This window comes from Eretmochelys imbricata, chromosome 8 (genome assembly GCF_965152235.1).
Source record: "Eretmochelys imbricata isolate rEreImb1 chromosome 8, rEreImb1.hap1, whole genome shotgun sequence".
In the NCBI taxonomy this organism is placed as follows: domain Eukaryota; kingdom Metazoa; phylum Chordata; order Testudines; family Cheloniidae; genus Eretmochelys; species Eretmochelys imbricata.
In genome coordinates, this window is record NC_135579.1 from 56093673 (window position 1) to 56113843 (window position 20171).

At 38.5% G+C, this 20171-nt stretch overlaps 1 protein-coding gene across 4 annotated transcripts in view; it reads left to right on the forward strand.

Moving 5' to 3' along the window:
• The window catches only part of SWT1 (SWT1 RNA endoribonuclease homolog), a 157409-nt gene that overhangs the window by 30850 nt on the left and 106388 nt on the right, over positions 1-20171 (forward strand). For 3 of the 4 annotated variants that reach the window (XM_077823960.1, XM_077823957.1, XM_077823958.1), the window contains exons 12-16: positions 3545-3696; positions 8230-8368; positions 10168-10313; positions 13962-14170; positions 15633-15767. In XM_077823960.1, the coding sequence (XP_077680086.1) occupies positions 3545-3696; positions 8230-8368; positions 10168-10313; positions 13962-14170; positions 15633-15767 (781 nt within the window). The remainder of the gene's footprint in view (positions 1-3544; positions 3697-8229; positions 8369-10167; positions 10314-13961; positions 14171-15632; positions 15768-20171) is intronic. The other variant, XM_077823959.1, reaches the window with a different exon arrangement.

Consider the following 20171-nt stretch of genomic DNA (forward strand, 5'->3'; position numbering starts at 1 on the left):
GGAACCCCCTCCCCCATGCCCACCTTCCCTCAGTGGCTACTGCCAGTCATCATCTAGCCCCCTTTCTCTGGGGCAAACTGCAGTCTGTAATGGCCACTTATCATTGGCAAGGGGGGTTGGACCTGCTGCCTTTCTAGCCCTAGCTGTCTTCCTGTAGCCCCAGTATCTCCTTAGGCCTTCCTGCCAGGCCTCAGCTCCCCAGCTCAGCCTGCCCCTTCCCCAGCACTGGTCTGTCAAAGGTACCCTGTCTCTCCCAGGCAGCAAGGTCCTTCTCACTTCAGGGCTGGGGTGAGACTCACACAGCTCTTTACTCACAGCCCTTTTATTGGGGCCAGCTGTGCCCTGATTGAGCTGGCCACACCTGTAGCCAGCTCGCCAGCCTCCCTCAGCTGCTCTCACTTCTTTTATCCTGGGAGCGGGGTAACCACCCCTCTACAGTCACTTAAATCAGAAATGTGGAGTAGAGTCATGAATAAATATATTCTGAGAAATTAGGTCCTCTTGCTTAGTGGTCTGTCGCTTAAGACAAAGCATAATACAAATTGGCATAATAAGATGTACTGAGGAAAACCTAAGAAAATCCTGCTGGGAAGTGACTTCATCTGATCTAGAAGGCTGAAATACCCCATGTGCTTAGTAACACAGCTTTCCGTGGAAATGTATTAGTGCTGATCTCTTTGCACTTGCTGCCCTTTAAATACAGAGTCCAGATCAGGTTTTTGCCTGATATTAAGAGCCCTCTGTAGGACTGGCTCTAGGTACCAAAGAGATCACCTCTCCCTGTGTGATTGTGACTTCCCATATTTGGTATGTTCCGAACAAAGAAACTCTGCTAGTAGGAGGAAATTCATGAAGTGTGCAAGACTAAACTTTCAGAGGATCTGAACTAGAGAACTGTCTGCCACGAGAAAAGAATGATGGATGTGCATACTTCCAGAACTAATACAAAATTCAGTTCTTCACTGATCTTTCTCTCAAGGATCTTGATGGGACGAGTGCTGTTCAACATATACATTAATGATTTGGAAAAGGGGGTGAACAGTGATTAAAAATTATTCAAGATAAGAATGACCATACTGGGTCAGACCAAAGGTCCATCTAACCTACTTTTCTGTCTTCTGACAGTGGCCAGTGCCAGGTGCCCCAGAGGGAATGAACAGAATAGGTAATCATCAAGTGATCCATTCCCTGTCGCTCATTCCCAGGTTCTGGCAAACAGAGGCTAGGGACACCATCCCTGCCTGTCCTGGCTAATAGTCATTGATGGACCTATCCTCCATGAATTTATCTAGTTCTTTTTTAAACCCTATTATAATCTTGGCCTTCACAACATCCTCTGGCAAAGAGTTCCACAGGTTGACTGTGCATTGTGTGAAGAAATACTTCCTTTTGTTTGTTTTTAAGCCTGCTTCCTATTAATTTCACGTGGTGACCCCTAGTTTTTGTGTTATGAGAAGGAGTAAATAACACTTTCTCCACACCAGTCACGATTTTATAGACCTCTATCATATCCCCCAAGTTGTCACTTTATTTATATAGAGGCAATATATTTTCTGTCCTATTATCTATCCCTTTCTTAATGATTACTAACATGGTTAGCTTTTTTGACTGCCACTGCACATTGAGTGGGTGTTTTCAGAGAACTGTCCACAATGATGCCAAGATCTTTCTTGAGTGGTAACAGCTAATTTAGACCCCATCATTTTATATGTATAGTTGAGATTGTTTTCCAGTGTGCATTACTTTGCATTTATCAAGATCCCTTTGCAGCTCTTCACAGTCTGCTTTGCACTTAACTGTCTTGAGCAGTTTTGTATCATCTGCAAATTTTGCCACCTCACTGTTTACCCCTTTTTTCCAGATAATTTATGAATATGTTGAATAGTACTGGTCCCAGCACAGACCCTTGAGGAACACCACTATTTACCTCTCTCCACTCTGAAAACTGTCCATTTATTCCTACCCTTTGTTTCCTGTCTTTTAACCAGGTACCAGTCCATGAGAGGACCTTACCTCTTATCCCATGATCGCTTACTTTGCTTAAGAGCCTTTGGTGAGGACCTTGTCAAAGGCATTCTGAAAATCTCAGTATACTATAGCCACTGGATCCCCCTTGTCCACATGCTTGTTGACACCCTCCTTCCCCCCCCCCCAAGAATTCTAGTAGATTGGCGAGGCATGATTTTTCCTTTACAAAAACTATGCTGATGCTTTCCCAAAAATTATGTTAAATCCCAAAGTGACTGTGAAAAGAGATAGGGGTTTCTCACAAAAGTGGGTGATTGGACAACAAAATGGCAGATGAAATTCAACCTGTTAAGTGAAAAGTAGTGCACATTGGAAAAAATAATCCCAACTATACATATAAAATGATGGGGTCTAAATTAGCCAATTAAAAGAGATCTTGGAGGTACCATGGATACTTCTCTGACAACTTCAACTCAATTTGCAGCAGCAATCAAAAAGGCTAACAGAATGTTAGAAACTGTTAAGAAAGGAATAGAAAATCAGACAAAATCTCATAGTGCCGCTCTGTAAATCCATGTTGTACCCATACCTTGAATACCATTCCCAGTTCTAGTCACCCCATCTCAAAAAGGATATAGTGAAACTGGAAAAGATTCATGGAAGAGGAACAATGATCAAGTGTGTGGATGAGCTTCCGTACGAGAAGAGACTAAAAAGTTTAGGGCTGTTCAGCTTTGAAATAAGATGACTGAGGTGTATATGATAGAGATCTGTAAAATCATGAATGGAGTGGAAAAAGTGAATAGAAAATATATATATATATATATTTTTACCCTTTCCCACAGTACAAAAACCAAGTCTCCCAATGAAATTAATAAGCAGGTTTAACGCAAACCAAGAGGAAGTACTTTTTCACACAGTGCACAGCTAACCTATGGAACTCATTGCCAAGGGCTGTTGTGATGGCCAAAAGTATAACTGGATTTAAAAAAAAGATAGTTCCATCAATAGCTATTAGCCAGGATGGTCAGGAGTGCAAGCCCATGCTCAGGGCAACCCTGAACTGCGTAGTGCCAGAAGCTGGGAGGAGAAGATGAGGGCTGGTCCATCAAATTGCCCTGTTCTGTACACTCCTCCTGAAGCTCTGGTACTGGTTAGTGTCAGACAGGGTACTGGGCTTGATGGACCATTGGTCTGACCTTGTATGGCAGCCCTTAAGTTCAGTAGGCTCTTCACACAACACACATGCAAGTCACAAACTTAAACACTCTAGAGAAGAATCATGCTATCTCTCCTTCTGGTGGTGGTGGGTGAGGGGGAGGAGTGAGAAATATGAACGCTGTTGATTCTATTTTAAAATACTTGGAAGGTGCTCAGATATTTGGTCATGGAGTAGTAGAAGTAAAGTGATGGAATCCTCTGTAGCTGGAGACCTACAACTAGCGGACAAAATATTAAATATGTTGTAGGCAACAATCCAAAGACTGGATTACAGAACCTAGCAACTTGTTTTTCTAACTAATTTCTATGAATAATGCACTAAAGAAAGCACTTACTGTAACTGTTTACTTGGCAGATACTGGGTCCCAGAAAACCAAGAAGGAAGATCTCAGCCTTACTACTCCACTCCTAAGCATTGTTCCAGACCTTGAGAAAAGTTTAGGAGAAGCTTTATCCTCGATATTAGAAACTGAAATGAAAATTGCTTTTGGAAACTTGTGGATGGAGGTGGTTACTTGTGGTGATTTGCTTGATATTTCAAATGCTAAGTTAAAGATTGTCTCGGAGTTCAAAGTTCAATCTGTCTGCTTTTTACATTACAATGTTAATGACACATAGGGCTGATATAGTACAATGATGTGGAAGATATCTCAAACTGCATTACAGTTCTTGATCCCTGAACTCATTTTCAGTTATAACTTCTTATGAAAATTTAAACAGACTTTGTCTGAAAACTGCAAAACTGACCAATTGTGCTGCCCTCTGTCATGATTCTTCAGGGACCCTGCTTCTGTGCTTAGGAGAGTTTCAAAGTTTGAGAGAGATTTTAAAATCTATCTAGATAACTGTTCATATAAAAATGCACCAATAGGAAAAGAGATGTGATGAGAAACATTCTTTAAAATATACAGAATAAATTCATAAGTAATGTTGCAATAAGGCCACAGTTCTGGTTAGGGATTCTAGTGTTAAACCATGAGGGCTTGATTCATTTGTCAATTACAACCCATTGTAGAATGTGTGTTTAATTGCAAGGTGCCAGTGTGACCATTATAACATTTTAGATGAAGTCTCTTTTTTTTTTTTTAATTTATTTAAAAAAAACAACTATAGGACAGTTACATCACAGGCACTATCAATAGAAGCATTTCTCCCTCCCATTGCCACCTCCTGCAACTGCTCTGCTAGTGTAGCTCAGTCCAACCTAGGGAAATTCAGTCTCCAAACTCATTTTGTACTTCACCTCTTTTGAGAGTTTGCCTTTTGGTGTTCTTGTGATGTGGACACCTCTCTAACATGTATTAGGCTAAGAGCAGTAATTCACTTTACACTGGCCATCTGATAACTTAGTCACTACTAACCTGATGGGAATTTGAACAAATGACCTAGAAGTGAAGATTCGTGCTTCCCATTTCCAATCCTGTAAGCCATCCACTCACATAGAGTATTGTTAAATTTCATTATGTATTTGATATTGGGATGATTGTTTGACTAGTAATGTTTGTGTAACATTACATTTAATAGTAATTTATGTGCTGTCTGGTTGTTCAATGTGAATTTTCAAAATGCATATTTTATTAACAGTAACTTTGGACTTCTGTAACTTAGAATTATAGGACTGGAAGGGACCTAGAGAGGTCACCTAGTCCAGTCTCCTGCACTCAAGGCAGGACTAAGTATTATCTAGACCATTTCTGACAGGTGTTTGTCTAACCTGCTCTTAAAAATCCCCCATGATGGAGATTCCACAACCTCCCTAGGCAATTCATTCCAGTGCTTAGCCACCCTGACAGTTAGGAAGTTTTTCCTAATGTCCAGCCTAAACCTCCCTTGCTGCAATTTAAACCCATTGCTTCTTGTGCTGTCATCCGTGATTTTAAGAAGAACAGTTTTTCTCCCTCCTCCTTGTAACAACCTTTTAATGTACTTGAAAACTGTTATGTCCTTTCTCAGTTCTCTCTCTTCCAGACTGAAAAAAATTGGGTTTGTTTAATCTTCCGTCATAGGTCATGTTTTCTAGACTTTTTTAAATCTTTTTTGTTGCTCTTCTCTGGACTTTCTCAGATTTGTCCACATCTTTCCTGAAATGTGGTGCCCAGAACTGAACACAATACTCCAGTTGAGGCCTAATCAGCACAGAGTAGAGCGGAAGAATAACTTCTAGTGTCTTGCTTACAACACTCCTGCTACCTGCTAATACATCCCAGAATGATGTCTGCTTGCGTGGTGTGTGGTTTTTTTTTTTTTTTTTTTTTTTTTTGCAACAGTGTCACACTGTTGGCTCATATTTAGCTTATGGTCCACTATGACCCCCAGAGCCCTTTCCGCAGTACTCCTTCCTAGGCAGTCATTTCCCATTTTGTATGTGGAACTGATTGTTCCTTTCTCAGTAGAGTACTTTGCATTTGTCCTTATTGAATTTCATCCTATTTACTTCAGACCATTTTTCCATTTTGTCCAGATCATTCTGAATTTTAATCCTATCCTCTAAACCACTTGCAACCCTGCCCAGCTTGGTATTGTCTGCAAACTTTGTAAGTGTACTCTCTCTACCATTATCTAAATCATTGATGAAGATATTGAACAGAACCGGACCCAGAACTGATCCCTACGGGATCCCACTCGTTATGCCCTTCCAGCATGACTCTGAACCACTGATAACTACTCTCTGGGAATGGTTTTCCAGCCAGTTTTGCACCCACCTTATAGTAGCTCCATCTGGGTTGCATTTACCTTGTTTGTTTATGAGATGGTCATGAGAGACCGTATCAAAAGCTTCAGTAAAGTTAAGATATACCACATCTACTGCTTTCCCCCGACCCACAAGGCTTGTTACCCTGTCAAAGAAAGTATCAGGTTGGTTTGACGCGATTTGTTCTTGACAAATCCATGCTGATTGTCACTTATCACCTTATTATCATATAGATGTTTGCAAATTGATTAATTATTTGCTCCATTATCTTTCCAGGTACAGAAGTTAAGCTGACTGATCTGTAATTTTGTAGGTTGTCCTTATTTCGCTTTTTATAGATGGGCACTATATTTGTCCTTTTCCAGTCTTCTCGAATCTCTCCCGTCTTCCATGACATTTCAAAGATAATCGCTAATGGCTCAGATACCGCCTCAGTCAGCTTCTTGAGTATTCTAGGATGCATTTTATCAGGCCCTGCTGACTTGAAGATATCTAACTTGTCTAAGTAATTTTTAACTTGTTCTTTTCCTATTTCAGCCTCTGATTCTACCTCATTTTCACTGACATTCACTATGTTAGATGTCTAATCACCACCAACCTTCTTGGTGAAAACCAAAAACAAAGAAGTCATTAAGCACCGCTGCCATTTCCATGTTTTCTGTTGTTGTTTTTCCTCCCCTCATTGAATAACGGGCCTACCCTGTCCTTGGTCGTCATCTGGCTTCTAATATATTTGTAGAATGTTTGTTTTCTTGTTTCCCTTTATGTCTCTAGCTAGTTTGATCTCGTTTTGTGCTGTGGCCTTTCTAATTTTGTCCCTACAGGCTTGTGTTAATTTCTGATATTCATCCTTTGTAATTTGACCTAGTTTTCCACTTTTTGTAGGATGTTTTTGATTATTAGATCATTGACAATCTCCTGGTTAAGCCAGGGTGGTCTCTTGTCCCACTTCCTATCTTTCCTACACAGTGGGATAGTTTGCTCTTGTGCCCTTAATAATGTCTCTTTGAAAAACTGCCAAGTGTCTTCAGTTGTTTTTTCCCTTAGACTTGCTTCCCATGGGATCTTACCTACCTCCTCCCTGAGTTTGCTAAAGTCTGCCTTCTTGAAATCCATTGTCTTTATTCTCCTACCATTCCTTATAATCATGAATTGTATCATTTCAGGATCACTTTCACTCATACTGTCTTTCACTTTCAAAGTCTCAACCTGTTCCTCCCTATTTGTCAAAATCAAATATAGAACAGCCTCTACCCTTGTAGCTGTCTCCACCTTCTGAAATAAAAAAATTGTGTCAATACATTCCAAGAACTTGTTGGGTAGTCTGTGCCTTGCTGTGTTATTTTCCCAACATATGTCTGGGTAGCTGAAGTTCCCTATCACCACCAAGTACAGTGCTTTGGATGATTTTGTTTAGTTGCTTTAAAAAAGCCTCATCCACCTCTTCTTCCTGGTTAGGTGGTCTGTAGTAGATCCCTATTATGGCATCACCCTTGTTTTTTACCCCTTTTATCCTTACCCAGAGACTTCCAACAAGTCTGTCTCCTATTTCCATCTCAACCTCAGTCCAAGTGTATACATTTATTATGTAAGGCAACACCTCCTCCTCCCTTTTTTCCTCTGCCTGTCCTTCCTGAGCAAGCTGTACCCGTGTTCCATAGTATCCAAGAGCTCAAAGCACTTCACAAACATTAAGTTTTCCAAAACCTCCAGAGAAGGGGAAATAGTACTACCTTCACCTTCAGGTGGGGAAACTGAGGCACAAAGATTATCTGTCTTGTCAAATTTCACACAGGAAGTCTGTGACAGAGTTGGGAGTAGAACTAAAATATTCTGACTATATAGCCAGAAGACTCTCAATACAGTTGTTTAGCTCTGTGTGTCTTCCAATTAACATTTTCATCTAGCAGGAATGGTTAATTACTTTACTTTTATAATTATCTGCACAAGATGAACTCTGAGGGCTATCAAGTTACTAGAACAAACACTTCTTGTTTGAGCTTGTACATCTTGAGTGTTGTACAAATAGAATGTCCTTCACAGAAATGCCTCATAAAACTCTCAATAGTCCTAGTCACAGCAGTGCACATATGCTAATTGGAATGCTTTTAAGAAGGGTCTGTACCTGTGTAAGAGACATCTCCTGAGTAAAACTAAATTGAACAAGGCTATGATTTGTCATGTAATATACAATCGCTTTACCAGGAAAAATCCACCTGATCTTTTGTTTCTGAGAATGCTTTGGATGTTTCTTCAGCATGTACAATTGGTATTAAAGAGTAGCACAATTGAGAAATGTACATTGATAAAGTTGTATGGTTGTGAAGTTTTAAACTTTTCACTTTTAGGTACTGTATCTGAAGCCCCCATGGACCCTAGCAAGCTTACTGCAGTGCTTTAAAAAACACTGGATGGCCGTATTTGGCTATATTGTGCCCAGAAGCTTACTTGCAACCATTGAATGCCTGCATGAACATCTTTGTAAAGGTAAGAATCTTATGTGACTCCTTTTTAGTAATAAACTTCTAAACATAAACCTCTCTCCCCTGAGGTCAAGCCCTCTAATCACAGGAGTCTTAAGTGTGCATTATGAAAATATACATATAGTATATATTTAAAGGGTTTATTTTTTCTCCTTTTTAATTCAAGAATAATGGGAGTTACGTGGATTATTCAAGGGAGACTATACCCTGGAGAAGTAGTCTTCCTTCTTGTCTTTCACACAATGTGATGGTTGTTCCAGATGTGTGGCAAAAATTGGAGTTTGGTGCTTGCAAGTGTTTTGTAACTTTAGCCCAAAGATCCATGATACAACACTTTGTCAGTAAAACAAAAAGAAGAATCTGCATAACCCTCAAATCTGCCCAGACATGGGCCTTCAAATGGGGCAAGGATTCACTACCACTTATTGAAGAAGCTACAAAAAAGCTAACTGTCTCTTGAGACTGTTTGGCAGCCTTAATTAAATATTTTGATAGTCTGCTGCTCTTTTCCTGTTTTTAACAAATTTGAACAGGCACGACTGAAATTAGTCATTTATAGGATTCGCTTCAAATATTACATCTTCATGTGCGTGCTACCAAAAAGTGGAACAACAAATCTAAGAAACTTATATAGCTTTGGTTACCAGAGTTCTCAAGTACCTCCAAGTATTTGTTATTTCTATTTGAAATCTTCCTTCCTGGTTTGTAAGAAAAACAGCTTCATTAGTTTAGTTTATAGGCATTTGTGTAGGTGTGCTGTGTCTCTGAAGAACTTACTGATGGAAAGCTAAGTCAAAGACATGAGTCTTGCATTTAGTTATGAAAGTGTCAGTGCTTTTATGAATTGGCAGTAGTTTTCCATTCAGTACTTGTAACCATAGTTATGCTGGGATATGGTCTACAAGAAGGTGTGCTAGCACAGGTTATGAGCAGATTATCTCACAATGACATGTCTAATGAGCCTATGCCAGATCCTGAATGGAGGGTGATTTGATCCAAAATGAAAAGTCTTATTCTTACACACTGCTTGTTATGTTCCTTCCTGAAACTATTTGTTTGTTTTTAATGCTCATGGTTTGTATCCAAGATATTTCATATACTGGCTGAAATAAACAACGTAGATGAGTCTTTAAATGTGTTTTTGTTTTTCATTAAACAGCAGTGTTCTAGATTTTTATTCTTACATTTTTTTAACATAGGCACACAAGGTTTATTCCTGATCAACATTTGATGAGGATGATCTTCTCTCCCTCCATGCTCTCATTTTACCCACAAAAACAAAATTGCAAGCATGTGTGACATAGCTTCCTGTTCCAGCCAGAATTCTGTATCTAGTGGAGCTTGGGAGCACTTTAGAATCTTTCAGCCCCTTGAATTGAGGAGAGTTTGTAAAGTGCATCAGAGTTTGTGTTCTAGAGAAGACTTTAAGTTTAGTGATGTGCTAGCACATTGAAACTATTTTTTAGGCTTACTGTTGGACTTTGACTACAGGCATTAAACCCTCAGAAGACAATAGCACCTGATCTTATACCATTTATGTCAATAGAATTTTCAGATCCTTTTTTGTTTGATAATCTTACATAATAACACACACTTATTTTTATATGTACGGATATCCTAGAATGTTTAATTCATACAATAAATTGTAATACCTTTTTGAAATGATAGAACTGATGGTGATTATACTTGGTTTCAGTTTGGAACTGTTAGCTTTTTCCTTTACTGTTTGTGCATTTTAACACCAAACTAGCCTACTTCTCTAAAACTGATTTCCCATGTTTCTTCTTAATGTTTTTATGTCAGGTAAGACAGTTGACCACATAACAGCAAACATCCTGCTCCAGGAATCTAAAAAGCTATTGCATGCTTTCAGCTCAAGGTCAGACTATGATGGTGTACTTCCACAGGCTTTTGCTTATGTGACTAAACTGCTCCAGATGCTTGCAGAGGTAAGCTGCACGTCAATGTACGTAGTTTTTACACTAAAACTATGGCTTAACTGAAATTTTAGTGTCACCAATCATTGACACTACAAACTTACTAAGGGTTTTCTAGTTCTTTGTTATAATGACAAAAAAATTATTGTAAACAGTGCTAGGTGGGGGTTAACAGGATATTGTCATAAGTGGTGCGTCCCAAATGTAACCCTGGCCCCATAACAAAAGTGAGGGCTTTTTGTTTATAAAAATATCCTTGACAGAATTTTGCTTCTATTAACTCTCAAAAAGGAAGTGAATGACTGAAAAGCAAGTGCATACTGCTGCTTTTTGATAAAGATTGAACATCATATCAAATTAATAACTGTTATCCTGCATTTGAAGGTGATTTATTAAATCATCAATTCCAATCTTTTTTTTCTCTAATTACAATGATCTTGTAAGATTCACTTGGTTTGTGAATATGTCTGTGTAGGTTGAGGTGCCCCTCTCCTCCTCCTGACAACTCAGTTTGTGATTCAGTTGTGGAGTTTCTATTTTGTGCACTTCAGAAATCCGGAATGTCTAATTCCCCTTTCCACTCAAGTATAAAAATTGGTGGAAGAAAGCAGAAAGATGACACATTATATTTGATGGTTGTTGGACTGCCCAATTAAAAGCTATGGTAATTCTTATTCTGGTGCTAAGGATGAAAAATAATGTATAGGTCATGGCAGAGGAAAGGTTTTTTTTAAACAAAACAAAAAGCCGTATTATTATAGGGAAGTAGTAACTTTGAGCCAGTTAGCCTAGCCAGGGTCCCAAGGAGATCAAAAAGAGGCTGTTGGTTTTTTGTATATTTTTACAACATGAGCTGTTTTTCCTTAGATCCTTATTTCTGTTTTGCTACTGGGTTATTGAGAGGTAGTCATCAAGCTGCTACCTGAAGATTTTTTGGCGGACACTGCTAGTTATTCAGTATAAAATGAGGAAAGGCAATCTAATTGATTGGAACAGCAATTGCTGTCTCCTACACTTCAGAATGGGAGTGCCTTAGTATCTGCATGAGTTGTTTTATTTTCCCTGTCAAATACATAATTGATTACCAAAGTTCTCTTCAGTAATGAGTTTTTCCTGAGCCCTTATCTAGTATGCTCTGTATATGAATAAATCGTTGGACTCAAGTTAGGCATGATTAACATTATAGAAATTTAAAGCTCATTAAATAGAGTAGATGCAAGAGTTTTTTCTGACCTTACTTTGCTTTTAGAGCAACTCATTTTCCTTTCTCGGTCTGCAAAATTGTTATCTGAAGGTAGTCTTGCATGAATTACACAACCCAATACCATGGATCACTTGGGTGTTTTTTTGTTTGCTTGTTTATTTTCCCCTGCTAAATTTGTCATCTTTAACTTTTATTGCCCTGCTCTAAAACTAGAGGGTTTTTATTCCTAGGTTTGCCACTGGTTCAGTATGACTGGTTAGTATATAGGTTTGTTTATCAGCCTGAGATAAAATTTTGGGTTTGACTTTTTGATACACATATTAGTCTAAGATATAAGAGTGAAGAACAATTAACAAAGACATTGTGTTGCATTTCCCACAACCAGATGGGGCTTTTACTACAATGAGAAAAGATGAGGGATAGTGCTAAAGTGTTACAGGGTATGGTGGAAGTGTAATATATGAGCATACACTGAAAGGCTGCCTGGCTCCTTTCTCAAGCCAAGGTCAAGCAACCAGTTAGGATGGGGATGGGAGGAGGCATAAGAAACACTACCAGCCAAATAAAAGCTTGGCCTTGGCCAGAACACAATCTCACTCCTTACCCCTCCCATGGGGTCCAAAAGAGGTGGGATAAAGACTCCAGACCACAACCCCCTTGTCATAAATATAAAGGGAACAGTAAACACCTTTAAAATCCCTCCTAGCCAGAGTAAAAACCCTTTCACCTGTAAAGGGTTAAGGAGCTAGGATAACCTTGCTGGTACCTGACCAAAATGACCAATAAGGAGACAAGATACTTTCAAAAGCTGGGGGGGGGGAGAAACAAAGTCTCTTTCTCTCTCTCTGTCTGTGTGATGCTTTTGCCGGGGATAGAACAGGAATGGAGTCTTAGAACTTAGATTACTTACTAACTAGATATGCGTTAGATTCTGATTTCTTTAAATGGCTGAGAAAAATAAGCTATGCTGAATGGAATGTAGATTCCTGTTTTTTGTGTCTTTTTTGTAACTGAAGGTTTTGCCTAGAGGGATTCTCTGTGTTTTGAATCTGATTACCCTGGAAGGTATTTACCATCCTGATTTTACAGGGGTGATTCTTTTTTACTTTTTCTTCTATTAAAATTCTTCTTTTAAGAAACGAAATGCTTTTTCATTGTTCTTAAGATCCAAGGGTTTGGGTCTGTGGTCACCTGTGCAAATTGGTGAGGATTTTTATCAAACCTTCCCCAAAAAGGGCGGGGTAACGTTTGGGAGGATTTTTTGGGGTGAAAGATGTTTCCAAACGGACTCTTTCCTAACAATAATACCGGTTAGACGTTCGGTGGTGGCAGCAAAAGTCCAAGGGCAAAAGGTAAAATAGTTTATACCTTGGGGAAGTTTTAACCTAAGCTGGTAAAAGTAAGCTTAGGAGGTTTTCATGCAGGTCCCCACATCTGTACCCTAGAGTTCAGAGTGGGGAAGGAACCTTGACACCCCCCAAAACGGAACATAAGTTGTAAGGGGTGAGACTGAGGGCATGCATTGCAGGTATATTTGGGCCTGCTAAGAAAGAGGAGGTGGTAATGGGGAACGGGGACACAGGCAAAGCTCTGCGGCTTGGGAAGGAGGACGCTAAGAAACAGACTCTGCTGGCGTGTAGAGCTGTGGATATGCTTGCTTGGAACTAACCCCAATAAACATTGCATTGCCTGCACTTCGGACTTCTGGTCTTCTGCTTTCTGTCTGCATGACAAGAACCAGGGGAGAGGGTGAAGGGAAAGCCCTGTAACGATGACCTTACTGAAATCATTTCAGTTCTTCTCAGTATCCCCATTTTTACAGACAAAGACAATATTTGTACACACCACAGCCTGTTGTGGTGTTTTTAATGTAGTAATTTATATGTAAAATGCCCTCAAATCCTCGCTTTGCAGAATAACTTGTCGAGTATCTGGCATTAGTGTGAAAGAAATTCCATGTCCTTGGTTTGTAATGAGTGTTGAAATTCTTTTACTGTGAAAATCATGTGCTTTACATCTTTAAGTGAAGATTAAACAGAATGAAACACTTCTGTTATGCATTAATGAGCTATGTTTGGGGGGGAAGGCATGGGTTAAAATTTGCAAATTCAGCTTTGGAGTCTTCTATGGATTGACTATACATGGATAGTTCAGTGGTTAGGACATTAACCTAGGATTTGGGAGACTCCACCACAGACTTCCTGTGTGACTTCGGGTAAGTCACTTAGCCTCTCTGTGCTTCAGTTCTCCATTTGTAAAATAGGAATAAGAAGACTGACCTGCCTCACAGGGACATTTTGAGTTCTCTCATTTAAAGATTGTGAGGATCTCAGATGCTATGGTGATGGAGGACATACAACTACCAGTACCTTAGATACATTGATTATTTAAAAAAAAAAAAATTCCTTTGTAGGTTTTTTAGTTTTCCAACACTGTATGGTTGTCTATTTCATGAGGTTCAGTCAGACAGTGGACAAAAATCATCAGAAGCCCTGACAGCTCTTTCAGAAAACACTGCAGGTTCGAAAAAGGAAGATGTGAGGCTGCATCTGCAAACGTGTGAGGAAAGCAAGTCATTGTCAAACACTCAGCTGTCCCAAGATAAAAGACATCAGGAAATCTGGTCTGTCCTTGAAAGCATTTGGAATACAATAAACCTGTACAGGTACAAAGTGCTGAAAGGGTTGGGGGGATTTTGCATGCTATTGGTTGTTTTGTGTGATTTCCACAAACACACACTTATTTATGGAAACTGTCTGTCTGCCTTTCCCTACAAGGCTGTCCTATTAGTGATGTACATGGGTTAGGGGGAAAAAAATCATACATTCTAGTTTTGAATGTGTTAGTAATGACATTGGAATTGCCATATTGAATCAGAGCCATGGTCCATCAGCCAAGTATACTGTCTTCGACGTTATCCAGCACTAGATGCTTCAGAGTAAGATGCAAGAACCTGACAATAGGTTTATGTGGGGTAGTCTGCTCTACAGGAAGATCTCCTCCTAATCCCTAATAAAGATTGGCTTAAACTCAGACATGAGGCTTTCCCTTTCAATTTTTTTTTTGGCTTAGGTATTATAATTTATCTATATAAATGACCAACTGTTCTTTAAATCTTACTAAGTTCTTGGTCTCTGCAGTTTATAAAGAAGTGTATTAATGGTTGAATTTTTAAACAAGATATCTGAAAATCCATATCTGGCGTCTGTAGCTGCTCCAGTTGCACAAATCAAAAATGTGTGTGTCTGCACATTTTGGAGTTGCATTTTGAGACCCACATGAAAATTTGACCCCAAGTTTCAGAAACGGATACAAGGCTATACTTATATGAGGGCCCTACCAAAGTCACAGCCATTAAAAACATGTTATGAACCCTGAAATCTGGTCCTACTTCTATGCTAAAATGTTTGATACTCTGTAAGGAAAGATATCTGTTAAATTTTTTAGAAAAATTAAAAAGAAGGATTGTTTCATTTTGTCAAATTTTTTTTATTTATGGAAGGGTTTTGTAGAGTGCTATTACAGTTTCTCTTATTATTCAACTTTACAAAACGTGCTAAAGACTAATTCTTGACAATTTAAAGTCTCCGCCATAGAGTGGTTGACTAATAATTATAAATTAAATAGTGAGAATAGCTTCCTGGTTAGAAACTGGGACTAGCACTTCAGTTAGCAGTTTGCATACCCACTCCAGGGTCTTTTCCGTACTCACAGGAATGTGGCTCTTCATTATTTTGTAAAGTGTTTTGAAAGCTTCAGCTGGAACATCCTATGTCAATGTGACATTTGTTTATTAAAGTAACAATAAGTGATCAGAAATCTACCCTTTTAACTTACAAAACAATTCAATTGGTGGCTTCTGTTACCTGTTTAAGCACCTTATCTAAAATAAATGCATGCAAACAAAATAAAAGCTTTGTACTCCTGTGTGTGTGTTTTGGACAACACTGATGTACCTGACATTTGTATTTGACCTTTTGAGACAATGTGCATGTGTTTGTCTATGGTAATCAAAATATAGTATTTGTGATGCATTTCTTGTTTCCCATGATACAAGGCAAAAAAAGTCTGTTTTTAGTGACCTTCTTCTGATAGAATGTTTTCTCTTGTTTTTGCCCTCATCTTAGTACTGAAATTTTCCAGAAGCTGGATCACAATATAATCACTACCACCACTGCAAAGATCTCTTCATTTGAAGAAGCTTTTTTAGGCCTGCAGAAACTGATGGCAGCTGTGAATAATATTCTTGCAGGGATTCGTAGGTAAGTATTTTAGCAGACCGGAGTGCATAACTTTTTTTTAAACTGTAATGTACTGTGTGCTCAGATATCTCTCTCCTTTACTAATTCTGAGATTAATACCTGTACTTACTTGGAAGAGTGTTTCTCAGTCAGTAAAAAAATGAACATGAAGTTGTTGCAGACATTTAAATGGTTAGCCATTTGGATCTCTTGGAGCAATTTTCCCCCTCCCCTATAATTTTGGGCCTTGTCTTCCAGCAATTGTTGACCAGCCACTGATAGGCACACCAGTGTAAACCCTAAGTGTAGACAAAGTAAACTGAAATCTGCATTGGTGGAGCCCTGGTTTCAAACATGGATATGCTCTGGTGCACAAATTGTGGCTGTGCTTGCCTGTCCTTAAAGTTTGTACCAATATAGCTACATCAGTTACTAGAAATCTGCCCTGATTTCAGTACAGACAAAGCCTTAGAGAAACACTTGGGGCATGATTGGCATCACAACTAGCATAACAATTGGCTACTCTAGCAAACCTATAATGCTGCTGTAATAATGGTGTCAAAAACAGCTATGTTTGACCCTGATGCTAATAAAATTAGTTGGACTTTATGTATGGATTATTAATGGTGGCAGGATCGAGCCCTTTGTTTAAGACCACAGAATGACTAAAAATGCAGATTCAGAAATGTTATGGCTTTGTCGGAGTATCCTCTTTACTTCCACAAGGTAATAAAGATTGTTCACCTATGAAAACAGCTAGAAAAATTAATCTTCTAAGGTATCTTTTGGGCCTAATCATATGATTGCTGAATTCCACCAGCAGCAATGCAGAAGTGAGGATGGCATGGCATGGTATGGCATTGTCGGCAATTCCCTTTTGGGTCAGGACCCCCAATTTGAGAAACACTGGTTTCCCCCTTGAAATCTGTGTAGTGTACGGTAAAAGCACACAAAAGACCAGATTTCACGGGAGGAGACGAGATTTCATGGTCCGTGACGCGTTTTTCATAGCGGTGAATTTGGTAGGGTCCTATATGTAGGAGGTCAGACTAGATGATCTGCTGGTCCTTTCTGCCTTTTAAACTCTGAGGTGGACAAGGTGCCGGGCAAGGAATATTCATTGTCTGCCTTTTTTAATTAATTATTTTTAATTAAGGATTTTAATTGAATAGAATGTTTATTACAATAAAAATGTTGTTGTAGTAGTAGTTGTAAACCCTGGCCAGAAATCAGGGCGCAATTGTGCTAAGCTGTGTACAGCCACCACAAAGAGTCTCTGACCAGACATGTTGGCAGCAAACGAAGTAATGTGGTGCGGTGGTGATTTTTGTACAGGAAATTTAATAGATGTGACAATACTGTAACAATAGAATTTTTTTTAAAGGAAAACTGCTCCAAAGATGGTCAATAAATAATAGTGTATGTAGAAATGAAACTTAGATCAAGGGGGTTTGATTTTGGCCAACTCCTGTTTTTGATGATTTCTGTAATATATGTGGACATGTTGGGCGTTTTTTTTTTTTTTTTTTGGGGGGGGGGGGTTGGACTCATACAAGAATAGTAGAGTCAAGAAAATGTAATTAGTTTTATTCTCAGACCACTGTACTGGTTTTATTTCTGTTTTGCAGTTTCATGGTTGCCAGAGAGCTAGTAGTATCTGTTTAGTGTTCATTGAGAACTATATCCTTAACAAGAATAAGACCATTTAAAGAATGACAAGTTTATTTTCATACTAAAACAGTGCCCAAAGTTGTGGGGGGTGTTTGGTTAGTTTTTAGGTTGAATTTCAGACATGCTTTTTATTTTCCATTTTAAATAGAATAGCTGTCTCAGCCTTTCCTTTATGGGAGGGCCCTTTTGAAAAGAATAGGGGTGAAATTGAGTAGGGTTATATAGAAATTACTGTAAAAATCTGTGTTACAGGATTATTTTCCAAGTTTTTAAAATCTAAAGCAACAATCAAATTCTCCACTAAATTATATAGTAAGATTTTTAAAAGATGACAAAAAAGGGTTACTGTTTTTATATTCAAATGTATAGAAGTTTTCCATATGGTTACTTCTGTATGTAATAGCCTTTAGGGAGTGGCTTTTTTTTAAAACCTCTTTATAAATTTCACTTGCGTAAAAGAGGAAAGTTTTTAGAATTGTGTGATAAGTATATTTATACCTCTAAGAAGCTTCAGGAAGCAGAGTATCAGATAAAAGGTTCTATTTAGAAATGATTAGCCTTTGTGTTGATTGTTTGCAAACTTGCAGTAAGGGGCATTGTGGAGAAAAGAATTCAGGGACATAGAAAGTTGCAGACCAGAATTAAATTATACCCTGTAAATTTAGGGCTTGTTCTGTTTTTAACCTTTTATTACAGGTATTTAAATCTGTCAGAGGCTTCTGAATTACTTCCCCCCCCCCCCCCCCCGCATATCCAACACCATTTACCCATCAACTCCAAGTGATCACAATATTGAACATCAAAACAAAAAGTCTGAACTTGGGGTGGGGGGAAAATGCATACCACTTGGTATGTGGTTGTTATGCTGTGTGTGTGAACTTAAAGAAAATAGATTAACTTAACATTATTTTCTTTAGTCCTTTATATTTTTTTAAAAGGTAGGTTCAAACTTGTTTACATTTTGGATTAGTCGGTAAAATAATTATATGATTACAGGAAGGAGAACATCTGGGGAAAGACAGTTATTAAAACTGGAATTAATTCTTCATAATGTTTGCGGTAACCTATCTCAGGGTAAAATAAACTTTCTGTGCCTGTTTGTTGAGATTTACAACAGAAATTTCCCAAATTAGATCCTGTGAAAAAGACATGGGTGTCTACTAGTAAGTTAAATTGAAAACTCAACTGGCTTCTAAACTTCAGACCAAAAATCAAGCAGCCCATTCCTATGGAGAAATGGGTGAAGGTGTAATTTCAGTTCTCGATAAACGTCAGGTGGGGTTACTGTAGCCATCCAAAAGTTAATTAAATACTTGATTACTAAAACCATGTTTACTTATGTGACATGTGCATAGGTTTTTTTTCTTTAATTACGAAGTTCACGTAACAAAAAGTTTGGGGAAAAATGGAACTTGCAATTTATATATGTGATCATGTAATTAAAGCTTGTGTAATAATACAGATGAAGAGAAAATCTCTTAATTTCCCAGCAAGAATTTCTGAAGAAAAGTGTGAGCTCGCACATGTGTGCATATGAATGAGAGAGAAATCTAAGACCAATACTGGAAACATTTCTAAGTGCCTTGCTCCATACCTTGGATAGTTACTTGCAACTTTTCTCGCTAGGAAGCATTATATCCCTTAAGAAATGTTTGCTATATTGTGACTCTAAAAATATAGAATAGATAGTTTGATTATGTAATATGATGCATAGTATATCATGTTTCTTCTGTTTAAGTAGTATTACCTCCAGGTCTGCATTTCAAAATGCGCGCGCACACACATGCATGCTTGTACACACACACACACACACACACACACACACAGAGTTTAGGACTGGGAGGAGTGAGGGACTTAGTGGTTTTTTTGTGATGTGTGTTTTGTGTTTTAAGTCATTGTCATATGGGGTTAGGAGATATGACTTTTCTTGTGTTTTAAAGTTCTACTGGTTAAGAATTTAAGTTTATTATTGATTTAAAATTTTAGATTTTCCAAAAAACTTCAGTTAAGAGGAAAAGATGATGTGCCAATCATATATGTAAACGATTTGTTTATCTACATTATAACAATCAATCTTAAGGATTTAGTCATGTAAAACTTTGATTTTTTTCAGAAGTTTCAGCTCAACGCTCACCGATGTGCCAAAAACAAATGGCCAGGTTATCAAAAGAACTCAGCATACTGAGTGTCACAATGGGAGCTGCTGGGTGCTGGGCACTCTTGAAAAGCTGGCCCATTTGTTGGTGCTGAGCACTTGAAAATCTGTCCTGTAGTGCTTGAATTTTAGAAATATCGAATACCTGTAACTCCCATTGACTTCAGTTGGAGTTGTGGGTGCTTGCCACTGCTGAAAATCTTGCCTCTTACTTCGGTGTAGCTGAACTCTTGGAAATCTGTCCCTTAGCACACACAGGACTGACTGGCTGTGGGGTATGAAACCTTTCATTTGCAGTTTTTGGGTTTGAATGTGGCCCAGATTAGTAAGGGATGAAAGTCCATTACTTTCTAATTGTAGTTCAATGGCCTGTGAGAAATGCATGGTGGTGTCATTATTTTTGTCCATTTCTAAACACATACATCGCAGAATCACTATCTTAATGAAAATGAATTGGAAACAGTGCTGCTTCCATTTCCGTATTAAGCAGAGATAGTTGCTAAGGGAAACTTGTGCCACTCAAAGGCATGGATTATTCCAAGGCAGAACAGTTCGGTAAAATTAACTATTTTGTTCTCTGGATCAAATATATCCCAATG